The sequence below is a fragment of the Microcebus murinus genome, chromosome 4 (assembly GCF_040939455.1).
Source record: "Microcebus murinus isolate Inina chromosome 4, M.murinus_Inina_mat1.0, whole genome shotgun sequence".
Classification (NCBI taxonomy): Eukaryota; Metazoa; Chordata; class Mammalia; order Primates; family Cheirogaleidae; genus Microcebus; species Microcebus murinus.
This window is the reverse complement of record NC_134107.1, coordinates 82071895-82084840: the sequence shown is the minus strand read 5'-3', so window position 1 is coordinate 82084840 and position 12946 is coordinate 82071895. Positions and strand designations below refer to the sequence as shown.

The window sequence follows — 12946 nt, the reverse complement described above, 5'->3', positions numbered from 1 at the left end:
TTGGGCATAATTTTTAATTTGTAGCACAAAATCTAACATGCTTATGAGGTTCCATCCCAAAGCACCTGCTCTTCAGAGTGGAATTCAGACTAGCAGGTGGAAATACCAACTCCAGAGTTTCAGATCTGGTCCGTAACTGGTGTAGGGAGGGGCTTTGGGCGGGGCCTCCAAAGAGGGAGGAGGCGTTGTTAGAAAGCAGGGGAGCCAGTCTACCGCTGTCACTAATCTGGTTAAGCCTTGTTGTATTTGAGTGTGAGAGGACTCCGCTGTGTTGGTGGCATTCTCAATGAGAACTAGCTGCACCTGGCCTTTGAGTGGACTCTGCAACCAGCGGCGGCGCGTCCTCCAAGACTGCTGAGAACTGGGAATCTGCAGAGATGACTGTCATCTGCTGTTGGGAGCCGGCGGAAGCACGACTCTTCCTGAGAATGGGTTGTAACGGCGAGGTCTGACTAGCCCCAGGGTTTAGTGAGAAGGGGGCAGTGGAACGCCGTCAGGGACTAGGAGCTTCATGGCATGCACGGGTTTGAAGCCAAAGGAAAAGTCGGGAGATGAGCCGCGCGTAACTGCATTGCTCTCGCAGCCGCAGCCACTCCAGCGCGGAACTTGTGAGTACTCTGCGTCCCCTCTCCTGGGACAGAAGCCGGAGAACTCTTTTGGAGAACCCTCCCAGTTAGGAGACAGATCCCTACAACTACCTTCTCCTGCCCGCCCCACTCGCTGCTGGGACGTAACGACCGCCACGCTTCCCCTGACGACAGGATGGAGGGCAAGGACAGGAGCTGACCAGCGCCGCCCTCCCCCACCCCCGACTCAGGAGGTGGAGATCCCCCGGGTCCGGCCAAGTTCAACACCCATTTTCTCCTCCCTCTGCCACTATATTCTCGACAACCCCTCCTTCCCCTTTTCCCTCCTCCCTAGAGCCGGGGGAGGAGAAAAGGGGAGTCCAGGTCGTCATGACTGAGCTGAAGGCAAAGGATCCCCGGGCTCCCCACGTGGCGGTCAGCGTGCCCTCCCCCGGCGAGGTCGGATCCCCTCTGCTGGGTCGCCCAGACCCAGACCCCTTCCAGGGGAGCCAGACCTCGGATGCCTCGCCTGTAGTCTCGGCCATCCCCATCTCCCTGGACGGGCTGCTGTTCCCTCGGCCCTGCCAGGGACAGGACCCCCCAAACGGAAAGACTCAGGCCCAGCAGTCGCCGTCGGGCGTGGAGGGCTTATATTCCGGAGCGGAAGCCACAAGGGGTGCAGGAGGCTGCAGTTCTAGACTCCCAGAAAAGGACCGAGGGCTGCTGGACAGTGTCTTGGACACTCTTCTGGAGCCCTCAGGTCCAGGGCAGAGCCACGCCAGCCCTCCTGCCTGCGAGGCCACCAGCTCGTGGTGCCTGTTTGGCCTCCAGCTTCCCGAAGATTCGCGGGCTGCCCCCACCACCCAGGGGGTGTTGGCCCAGCTCATGAGCCGGCCGGCGGGCAAGGCTGGAGATAGCTCCGGGACGGCAGCTGCCCACAAGGTGCCGCCCAGGGGCCTGTCGCCGTCCGGGCAGCTGCTGCTCCCCTCCTCTGGGAGCCCGCACTGGCCCGGGGCCCCAGTGAAGCCGTCTCCGCAGCCCGCGACGGTGGAGGTGGTGGAGGAGGAGGACAGCTCCGAGTCCGAGGACTCGGAGGGTCCGCTTCTGAAGGGCAAACCTCTAGCTCTGGGAGGCACCGCGGCCCGAGGAGGAGCCGGAGCCGCAGCCGCAGCGCCCGGGGCGGCCGCGGGAAGCGTCGGCCTCGCCCCCAAAGATGATTCCCGCTTCCCAGCACCCAGGGTGGCCCTGACAGAGCAGGACGCGACAGTGGCGCCCGGGCGCTCCCCGCTGGCCACCACGGTGATGGATTTCATCCACGTGCCCATCCTGCCTCTCAACCATGCCTTCCTGGCCGCCCGCACCCGGCAGCTGCTGGAGGGGGAGAGCTACGACGGCGGGGCCGCGGCTGCCAGCGCCTTCGCCCCGCCGCGCGGCTCGCCCTCGGCCCCGTCCGCCGCGGTCGCGGGAGGCGACTTCCCCGACTGCGCGTACCCGCCCGACGCGGAGCCCAAGGACGACGCGTTCCCTCTCTACGGCGACTTCCAGCCGCCCGCCCTGAAGATCAAGGAGGAGGAGGAAGGCGCGGAGGCCGCGGCGCGCCCCCCGCGTCCGTACCTGGTGGCCGGTGCCAATACCGCAGCCTTCCCGGAGTTTTCGCTGGCGCCGCCGCCGCCGCCAGCGCCCCCCTCCAGGCCCGGGGAACCCGCAGTGGCGGCCGCACCCGCCGGCGCCTCGGTCTCCTCCGCGTCCTCGTCGGGGTCGGCCCTAGAGTGCATCCTGTACAAGGCGGAGGGCGCGCCGGCCCAGCAGGGCCCATTCGCGCCGCCGCCCTGCAAGGCTCCGGGCGCGGGCGCCTGCCTGCTCGCGCGGGACAGCCTGCCCTCCACCTCGGCCGCCGCCGCCGGGGCGGCCCCCGCGCTCTACCCGCCGCTCGGCCTCAACGGGCTCCCGCAGCTCGGCTACCAGGCCGCCGTGCTCAAGGAGGGCCTTCCGCCGGTCTACCCGCCCTATCTCAACTACCTGAGGTGAGGGGCGCGCCCCGCGGGGCTCGGGGGTGGCGGGCGGGCGGGCGGCCCCCAGCGCGGGGCCCGCTCCTCGGGGTGGCCGCGAGGGCGTGGGCACCGGGACAGGGCGCCGCCCGGGCAGCTTGCCTCCCCGCTTCCCGCTTCTTGTCCTCCCTCTGTCGGGGACCCTCAGGAGGGCGCAGAATATGCCATTTCTGGAGCGTGCCTCCCCGAAAGCATTTTTTTTTTTTTTAAAAAAACTTTCTGAATGTTGGAGACTGCGAAGCAGGACCAGCCCCGATTTAAAATGTGCAGCGTCACACTCGGTCCGCTGTAGCCCAGCGGAGCGGGAAGGGTGCGGCGGGTTGGGGGCTTCATGGAAGGCTTCGCTTTTCAGAAGAAGCACGTTTACCTGGAGACCAGGTCTGTCTTGGAGAGGAGTTAAGGCACCGTTCCCCGGGAGGAGGAGTGGGACTTGGGGAAAGGTGGCTGGGCAGAACCGAAAGCAGAACCATCTTAGGCATTTGGACAATTTAACGGCTCAATTTTCATACGAATTTCGAGATGAAAGTTGATTTTAATGTGATATGGCTAAATTGTGGATTTAAACATCAATCACTGCAGTGTCTCTTTTTCTAATATTGCTTGAGATTCGCTAGTTTTCTATTAATACATGTTTTCAGAACATTTTGGTTTACATAGTGAAGTAATGGAATGTAAAAAAAAATGCTCTGTTTTGAGTCTTATGTGTTGTGAAGGCAAAAAATGTCAGTGTCGAACAATACTTACACAAGCATATGTGTTTGTCATTTTAAAGTAAACACCCATTACAGGGTTGTGTTTTAAAAACTCAAAACAGAAGCCTTTCTAAGTGTGACTGAACTCTTAAAGCCAAACCATGTTTATTGCTACCCAGCCTGCAGGAAGGGCATAACATTTCGTTTGTCAAAAACTAAATTGCTTTTTTTATATATATAAGGAATTTTATAGAAAAGATTTCTTTTTAAGAAAGTAGACTTTAGCTTTCCTGAAGATAAAATTATACACTAATTATTATTTTATGTTGGTGCTACTGATGAATGGCTAATAATTTGCAAGTCTGGTGAATCCATTTACAGGTAGTCTGTTACACCAAGTTTAGTTTGCATGTCTTTCAAGTGTGAGTGTATGCAGTTCTATTTTTAAAAATCTCCTTTCACCCTGTTAATAATGCTGGTTTAAGAAACCTTTAATATTAGATAGTGGTGCACCTAAAAATAATTGGAGTACTTTGTTTTGCATTTCAAGGCAGGATTCAGAAGCCAGCCAGAGCCCACAGTACAGCTTCGAGTCTTTACCTCAGAAGATTTGCTTAATCTGTGGGGATGAAGCATCAGGCTGTCATTATGGTGTCCTTACCTGTGGGAGCTGTAAGGTCTTCTTTAAAAGGGCAATGGAAGGTAGGCTCCTTTCCCCTAATACTTTATTACTGGCTTAATTGTAAATGGAGACCATCTAATATTTTACAGATTTTAATTGTCTCTTATTTCTTCTAAAAAAATGGTGGTTTTCCATAAAACTTAAAATATATGATGATGTTTTAACAATGTGTTTTTATTTATAATACTCAAAATTGAATGTATTTGGATAATTGCATACTCTTTGATCAACACTTTCATTAGACATAAGTCATAATAATGTTGGACAGTGCTATTGTTTCTTAACTATTTAGCTTTCAGGAAACAGCTGTGTTCTAATTGTAATTTTTAATGTATCTATTACATATAAAGCACTTTAAAATTTTGATTAAAAGAAAATTGGTAGTAGTTGAAATTGATATACACACACATATATATACCACACTTACACATGATGTAGTTATATGATTTCTACATGCTTTTGTCTTTTCCCTATATGCATGTTTATGTAATACTTAGTGGTAATTCTAAACAAAATTTTTAAATTCATTTTTTGTTCAGTTTATTTTTGTAAATGTATAAGAGCATAGAAGTGAATGGTTTAAAACAAATGAGAGATTTGGGACATCACAGTAATATAATTTCTAAAGAAGTACTTTGCTGTAAGTAAAACTTTCATGTTTTTAAAATAATTTTAAATTACTTATTTATCTAATGATTTCGGATTGACTTGCATGGTATGTTTCAGACTTCAAATTTCTCTTTCTACCTACGTTAAACTCTTAGCAGCCAAACTCATTTATATTTGAAGATAACAATACATTTAAAGATCAGGTCACGGGGGTTTTTTTTTGTTTTTTTTTGTTTTTTTTTTTTTTTTGAGACAGAGTCTCGCTTTGTTGCCCAGGCTAGAGTGAGTGCCGTTGTAGCTCACAGCAACCTCAAACTCCTGGGCTCCAGCGATCCTTCTGTCTCAGCCTCCCGAGTAGCTGGGACTACAGGCATGTGCCACCATGCCCGGCTAATTTTTTATATATATATATCAGTTGGCCAATTAATTTCTTTCTACTTATGGTAGAGACGGGGTCTCGCTCTTGCTCAGGCTGGTTTTGAACTCCTGACCTTGAGCAATCCGACTGCCTCGGCCTCCTAGAGAGCTAGGATTACAGGCGTGAGCCACTGCGCCCGGCCAAGTCATGTTTTAACACTAGCAATAATTGTATTTTATAATCAGCTGAAATGGAGTTTAAGGTTCCTTCTGGAGTGCTGAGATCACACCTAGGCAAGGAACCAAAGATCCAAATGTCATGTAGGCTTTTTTTTGTTTCCAGTTTCTGAGTTTTCCGACTTCAAGAGCAGGAGAGAGTGGGGAATTTTCACTTTAAGGAGACTTTCAAAGGAGTTCTTCATAAAAAGTATTTGCTTTGTATATTTTTAGAATATGATTTTTTTTTCACAAAAGATGAGTGTATTTAGCTGATGTTGAATGTATTCAGCTTCAGGGGGATTTAATTGCATTTTAAATTAATTGAGCTACTGTTAAAAGAAGGTACTTGAGAAAATGGGGCAACTGAGAATGGACTTACCTTTTCCATTGATATCATTTAGTCACAGTTACAGATGGAAGTTCTTTGTGTGGAAAAGTCAGTTTTCCAGCAGGTAATTGGAGTAACCATTATTATCTGACTCTGGTTCTGGTTTTTTGAACATTACTTTCTGCATTAATATGATTTTCTCCATTCTTAACAGTCTCCTAAGAATAGTATAATTTATAAGTGAATGACCCTCTTAGAATCCCCTGAAGGCCAGTTTGTCCTAGCCCAGCTCCTTTCTTTTTACACATAAGCAGGTCCTAAAGACATAAATCTGAGTTTCCAAAGGTCACACAACTGGTTAATAGCTGATTGTTAGTAAACGTAGGTTAGGTATTTTTAAATTGCAATGCTTATAAATCAGAGGTGGTATGAACAGATAGATATATGATAAATGCTATTCTCAGAAGTTATTTCATAAAGTGTATATGTATAAGAAAGAGCACCCTAACTGTAAAATACAAATGCTTTCACAGAGGTATCAGAATAGCATCTAAAACCATAAAGGTAGTCTTCCCAAATTTACTCTTAGAAAGTGTTTGGACACCTACTGTTGGCATGGTCTTATAGTCTTGAGAAGTAGAAATGAAACACTTTTATTCAGCAATATTTATAAAAAAGAACTTAAGATAGATGTTGATAAATCATTCATGAAACTAGAGTAAGATTATAAAACTGAGTAATTTCATTCATTCAGTAATTATTATATACCTCTTAGATTTATGCTAAAAATACACTTCCTCTCACTTCACCTTTCTGTGCATTAATATAAAATGAGGATAATAACAGTAGCTACTTCTTAGAGTTGCTATAAATATTAAATGAGTGAATATAAGAAAATTATTTAAAAGAAAACCTGGAATATTGTCCACTTCCACTAGTGTTGCTTTTACCTTCAAGGAGGTTATAATAGAGTTGGGGAGGTAACATATATGCACATAAAAACATTGAAGTGAAGATTCTTACTAAATGCCCTGATAAGTCATTCTGTAATGTATATGAGATTTGTGTGGTTTGTGAGTTTGGGTGTTTGGATAGAGGGGAGTGGAGGTGATTGTGGGCTGGAACATGTGTGTTTGAGTATGATAGGAGAGGCATCATAGAAGACATGAATCTCATTTTGATTATTAAAGGAAAAATAAAATCTCTAGGCATTGAAGAGAGCTTTTAAGTGTACTCAAAGAAGAGTGAAGAAATTAAAATTATACTGACCAAGAATTGAACATTCATATTAGGAATTTATAAGAATTAAAGGTTGGGAAGTGAGGTTTCTAATGTTTTGGTGAATTGGGAGAGAATTGGTGAAGTAAGGCAAGAGAATAGAGAAACTTCTGGGAGTTTTCAGGAATGAGAATGATAAGTAGAAAGACTTAATACCAGGTTTGAAATCTTAGAGCAAAGCAATGATGTGTGATGAGCTGGTTCGATCAAGGTAGAGTTATTTGTGATGCCAATATGGCCAGAAGTTGAAAGTCAATAGGTCATGTCACGGATATTAATGTTACCAAGGATAAAGATGATGATGTTGGCATTATAAAGTGCTTTCTCTGAGCTAGTTACTATTTAAGTGTTTTACAGCTTTCAACTTATTTAATCCTTATAATGTAGGTATTATTATTACTCCTACTTTACAAATGAGGAAACTAAGGCCCAGAGATGTTAAGCTGCCTTAATCACAGTTAGGAAGTGGTAGAGTCAGGATTCAAACCCAGGTAGCGTGACTCCAGAATCCCTGCACTAGACCACTATGTTTCATTTCTCACAGCATGAAATGTGGTCAAAGAAAAACAATAGAGAGTTGGAAGAAAAAAAATGTGAGGTAAGCAATGAAATATCTGGGAAGGTAAAAGTGAATCCTAAAGGAGAATGCAAGATCAGGGGTGATGAGAAGTATGTGATATAAATGGATGGATCGTATTAATTAATTCACACTTAGGGTAGCAATGGGAAAACATAATCAGGGGCCAAAAACCAGTTTCCCTACCACTCTTCTACTTTAGGAGTAGGAGATGATAAATCCTATGAAGTTACCCATGAAAGCTTGGTTTTTCTTAATATAAGACGAGAGAAAAAGGTATAGCAAAAGATACTACTCCGGAAATGGGGATATGGGGGTGGGGAGAGATGACCTCTTTAAAGCTAATTGAACTGTTCATGATATAGTGTTAGCAAAAAAATAGTTGTTTTAATAGCCTGGTGCATTCCTTTACCAAGACTTGTAGGGTTGGAGTGACCCAGAATGTGGTCAGGAATTTCCTTCATGCCTTTCAAGGAGATGAAGTAATAATGACTTGCCAGTCATACAAATGCAGGCAAGTGACCCAGTGAAGGAAAGGATCATTTCTCACTGACTTATCTTTGTATGCACTGTGTCTAGCTCAGTGCTAATAATATACTAGGTCTTCAATAAATATTTGCTACATGAAGCAGTCATCATAACTGGTAATGCCACACTCTTATTCTTTGGATGCTTTGTACACTGACAGCATTTGTAGTGAATACATTTGATGTCATATGGCTGCACAAATGTGACACCGTTGACATATATTGTTTACAAGACACCAATCTAGGTATTGATGGTTTTTTTAATTGTATTGCAATATTATATTCTTTGGTTCATATATTAGTTGTTCATGAATTAATTGCCTTAGTTACATTAGTTCGTGTATTAATTTATTGAGCACCTGTCATGTGCTAGGCACTATGCTAGGTGTTGGTGAAACAGCAGTAAAACAAGACTGCTGGCTGACCATGCCCCAGCATAGTTTATAGTGGAGTGCTGGAGAGGGAAATTTTGCCAGTTCACAAGTGCATAACTATTTGCAGATATGGTTAAGTGCTTAGTTTATTGCAGATGTGGTATCAGTTTATGCAATGCTTGGACAACTAGAGAGTTGACCCCTCTGTCAGAAGCTGGGTTAGTGGGGAAAGTATTTCAGGATTAGATATCATTATCTATAGACTACAGAGAAAAACAGACAGAAATTAAATATTTTTATGAATAAAGTTGAGTATAGTTGAATATATAGTTAGTGTCAGTGACTAATAATGAAAACTGATTTGGTAGCATAGACTTCAGACAGAGAAATATTGAACAATTAAATTTTTATTAACAACTTCTGTGAATTATTTGTCCTTTCTTTAGAGCTTTGTAATGCCTTTTCCATCTTTTGTAGTCCACAAAATTATCCAACAATCCCTTCCACTATAATTTATTTAATACTTGGGCTCTGAGAAGATATTTTGCCAATAACATTTAATTTACTCTCCAATAGTGTCCACCCTGTGTTAGTTTTCACATTACCATAAAATAATTATATACTAACTCACTGGACTTCACTTCAAAACTCTATATTCAATTTCTTCTCAATCTGCAGATCTCTGTTTGATAGTTATCATGCATAATAAAGCTGGTTTTAAGCACAGTTTTGCATTATGACCCATAGAAGTAAGCCTCCACTATACTGAAAAAGAAATGGTTAAAAAGATAGCATTTAGTGTAGTCTGTTCAGTATTTGGTTATACAGCATTCCCAGATTATTAATGCTCTTCCAGAACCTGTACCTTAATACCACTGCATGAACCAGAGGGGAAGCAGTGGTGTCAGATGTACATGCTAATGCTAACAACTATGCTTCAGCTCCAGCCATTGAGTCTTGTACTTTAATTACTCAAGTAACACAGTAATACATTCTTCTTTAAAAACTTAAAATATTACCAATAAGGCTTAAGTCCTCTTTGATAAATAACTCTAATCTGTTCCCTTCTCTACCATTCTTCTCTTCCTCTATCTCAGTTTTTTACATGTGTGTATATATATGTGTGTATAATATGGTCTTTGGAGTGTGTTAATATATAAATGGTGTCACATATCATAATTTATGTATTATACTTCATATTATTTTTTCATGTAACAATGATTTGAAGCCCTATGCATTTATATATAGTTCTAATTTGTTCTATTAACTACTGGGTGACACTTTATAATATGAAAATCCTCATATTTAGGCATTGCTAATTACACTATTATTTGAGTAAACATTTTTTGTACTTGTCTCTTTGGGTACATGGCTTGCTTCTCTTTTCAGAATATATTTAAATATTTTGATACAACTCTAAATGAACTAGATTATTAGCTTCCTTCATGCTGCTAAAATGATTTGATTCACTAATTTATTCATTCTAGATACATGTATTGATTCTACATTGAAAATTTGCTTATGCTGGAACTGCCAAGATGAATGTGTACGCAGTTCCCATCTTTGACATGTACAAAACTAGGAAGAAACAAAACAAAAAACCTGTTGTACAACTAGTGAACGTTGAAATCTTCAAGTTATGCCAACCACAGATGACACACACCATAGTATTCAATTAAGACAAGTCTAGGAGGATTGCAGTTTGTTCTGCTAATATTTCCTGATGTTGTACAAGAGGCTTATTCATTTAACAAGTACTTAACTAGACTTTGCTATGATTTAGGCACTGTTCTAACTGCTTCACTGTATTAACTCATTTAATCCTGTAAGAGTCCTGTAAGGTAGAGGTACTAGTACTATCTGTGTTTTCAGATGGGTATATAGAGAGGTTACTATTAATATTACCTAGCAGGCCTGACACTAACTTCTGGGTCTTAACCCCTGCTTCCATACTGTTTATCCAGATTGTTTTAGATTTGAACAAATATTAATTACTTTCTACTTTTTCAATCAAAAACATGCTATCTTATATGAGACTGGTTTCAGACTGTGCTCCTTAACTTAGTCTAATCTCTTCTTCTGCTCAGGGCAACTCTGTATTTGTCTGTTATTTGGCTTACATCTCCACTTAAGATTTTATTGGAACAATGGATTCTCAGCCAACATTTTTTATTAATAAAAATCACTTCTTTATAACAGGAAATCCTTAGGTCTCAATCAAGTGCTTATTCAGGTACTTGAGTGTCTCCTAAGCAGTTTCCTGACTTTATTTGCTACCTTTTGGCATTTGTGAAAAGATGGGATGACCATTCGTAGTCAAGATTTAAAGTCCAACTGCTCAGTATTCCAACAGAATATCAACATTACCACCTGAACATCTGAGCTGTAAAGCTCTGTCTTTTGTCAGGAAAACAAAGTAACTCCAGGGAATCTTTCATCAGTAACTTCTTTAAAGGACTGATTGAAATAATATTTAAGACAGAAACTCCAAAATGGGCACATTAATCATTCACACCCTTGGTTTTTAAAGTCCATCCTTGTTAGTATAAAATCACGTACTCCGTACATCTTCTATATCTACCTAATTTGTGGAAGGGCAGATGAACACAATCATGTACTTTTCTTGAAGCATAGTACTTAATAATAATAATTATTTCTTCAGAAAAAAATATAAAACTTTCCATTTTATTTTACTCTTCTATGACTAAGTGATTTATTTATGAGACTTATTTATGAATAAACACATAGTGAGTTATGGACTATGAGCACAAAACTATGCCGTAACATTTGTAGGAAATATAAAAATTAAGGCATAAAAATAATGGTTATCATTTATTGAGTGTTTACTAAATTCAGGTACACTCCTAATACCTTTACATGTACTAACTCATTTAACTTCCACAACAATCCTGTGAGGTATGTTCTCTTTGCCTCGTTTTATAGATTAATTTCATTAGTGAACAGTAGAGCAGAACTCCACTCCTGGAATCAGTGCTCTTAAGCTCTTCCAGAGGCTCCTCTGCAGCAGAAGATACAGTCTACCATTTATTTACTATTTTTGCCTGTGTAAGTGACTCAACCTCTTTGTGCTTCAATGTAATACATTTAGCCAAATTCCTGGCATGAAATAAGTACTCAATAAATCCCATTATTATTATTATAATATGTTTGGAACCTAATTACTGAAACTCTTTGAAAGATTTTTTAAGAAGTTAGAAAATTCTATTTTCAAGTGTTTAAGTATATAGCTATGAAACTTTTGATCTTTCGATGTTTCTCCAATGTCTTCACAACAAAATCAGTTAACTCAAGCATTTGTTTTTAAAGATGTTCTCTACCTAACAAAGATGTCTTTCAAAATGGAGTTACCTCCTTTTTCTATCATAAACATTGTCTTTAACTGGAAGATTAAGTGCCCCTTCTGTTAAATATCTTCTAAGTATCATACAATTGAGTTGCTTATCATAGGAAAGGTCAGTAATTCAGAACATATATCCTTTTATAAAGGGAAATGTGTAAGGCAAAAATTTACTTAAGGTTTGGGGGCAACTGGAGATAATTAAAATACAAGATAGTAAACAATTCCAAATTTGCTGTGAGATACTGCCATTCCTAGGGACTTATGGATCATTACCTGGAATTCCTAGGGAATTTCTCTCAGGCATCTGTTCTCCTTAAGCCCTTGCTTTCTACTGTGTTACAAGATCCTCTTTATTTTCTACTCCTTTCCCCAGCTGCCAGCCTACAATCCCCTAATTTATACAGTTTTATACAGAGAAATTCAGTTCTTCATACTTTCATCTCTCCCGATCCAAAGTGGGCTCTGGACTGAACTTTGCATAAAGAAGCATTCACTGAACTGCTCTACTTAACAAAAAATCGATCATCATGGTCTCTGCTGAAAGACATCTTTGTTAGGTAGAGAACATCTTTAAAAACAAATGCTTGAGTTAACTGATTTTGTTGTGAAGACATTGGAGAAACATCGAAAGATCAAAAGTTTCATAGCTATATACTTAAACACTTGAAAATAGAATTTTCTAACTTCTTAAAAAATCTTTCAAAGAGTTTCAGTAATTAGGTTCCAAACATATTATAATAATAATAATGGGATTTATTGAGTACTTATTTCATGCCAGGAATTTGGCTAAATGTATTACATTGAAGCACAAAGAGGTTGAGTCATTTACACAGGCAAAAATAGTAAATAAATGGTAGACCTGAGATTGGAACCCAGAGAACTATCTCTCTTATCCATTACATTACCTCTTCTCCATTATCTAGTGTCTCTTTGCCTTAATTATTTGTAAAGAAAACAGATTGACATCAGGAATGGTAGATATTTGCTAGCTAAATTTCCAGGGAAAAGAAACTTTGCATAATCGGTAGGTAGGATTGAAAAGTGAATATCATGACTAGGTAATCTGCCCTTCAAACAGTCCACACGTTCTCCTTGGCTTCTGGACAGATATCTTCCACTTTCTCTTCTTTCTTGGCCTTCGAACACTTTCCCACCCTCACTTTCAGCTGATGACCTCGCTTCCTATTTTCTGAGAAAACTTCCTGAAACTGCTACCAGAACATGCATTGGTCAGATGCATGTGGGAATTGTGGGAATTGACCCACAATCTCCCTTTCCTTCTGTATCTAGGGACCTGAAGTTCCCTCCCTTAGTGTACTAGATCCAGA

At 41.7% G+C, this 12946-nt stretch overlaps 1 protein-coding gene across 2 annotated transcripts in view; it reads left to right on the top strand.

Moving 5' to 3' along the window:
• The first annotated feature begins 220 nt into the window (after positions 1-220).
• The window catches only part of PGR (progesterone receptor), a 94004-nt gene continuing 81278 nt past the window's right edge, over positions 221-12946 (top strand). Inside the window, exons 1-2 of one of the 2 annotated variants that reach the window (XM_012770555.3) lie at positions 221-2590; positions 3857-4008. In XM_012770555.3, the coding sequence (XP_012626009.2) occupies positions 957-2590; positions 3857-4008 (1786 nt within the window). In that variant the 5' untranslated portion in view covers positions 221-956. The remainder of the gene's footprint in view (positions 2591-3856; positions 4009-12946) is intronic. The other variant, XM_012770554.2, reaches the window with a different exon arrangement.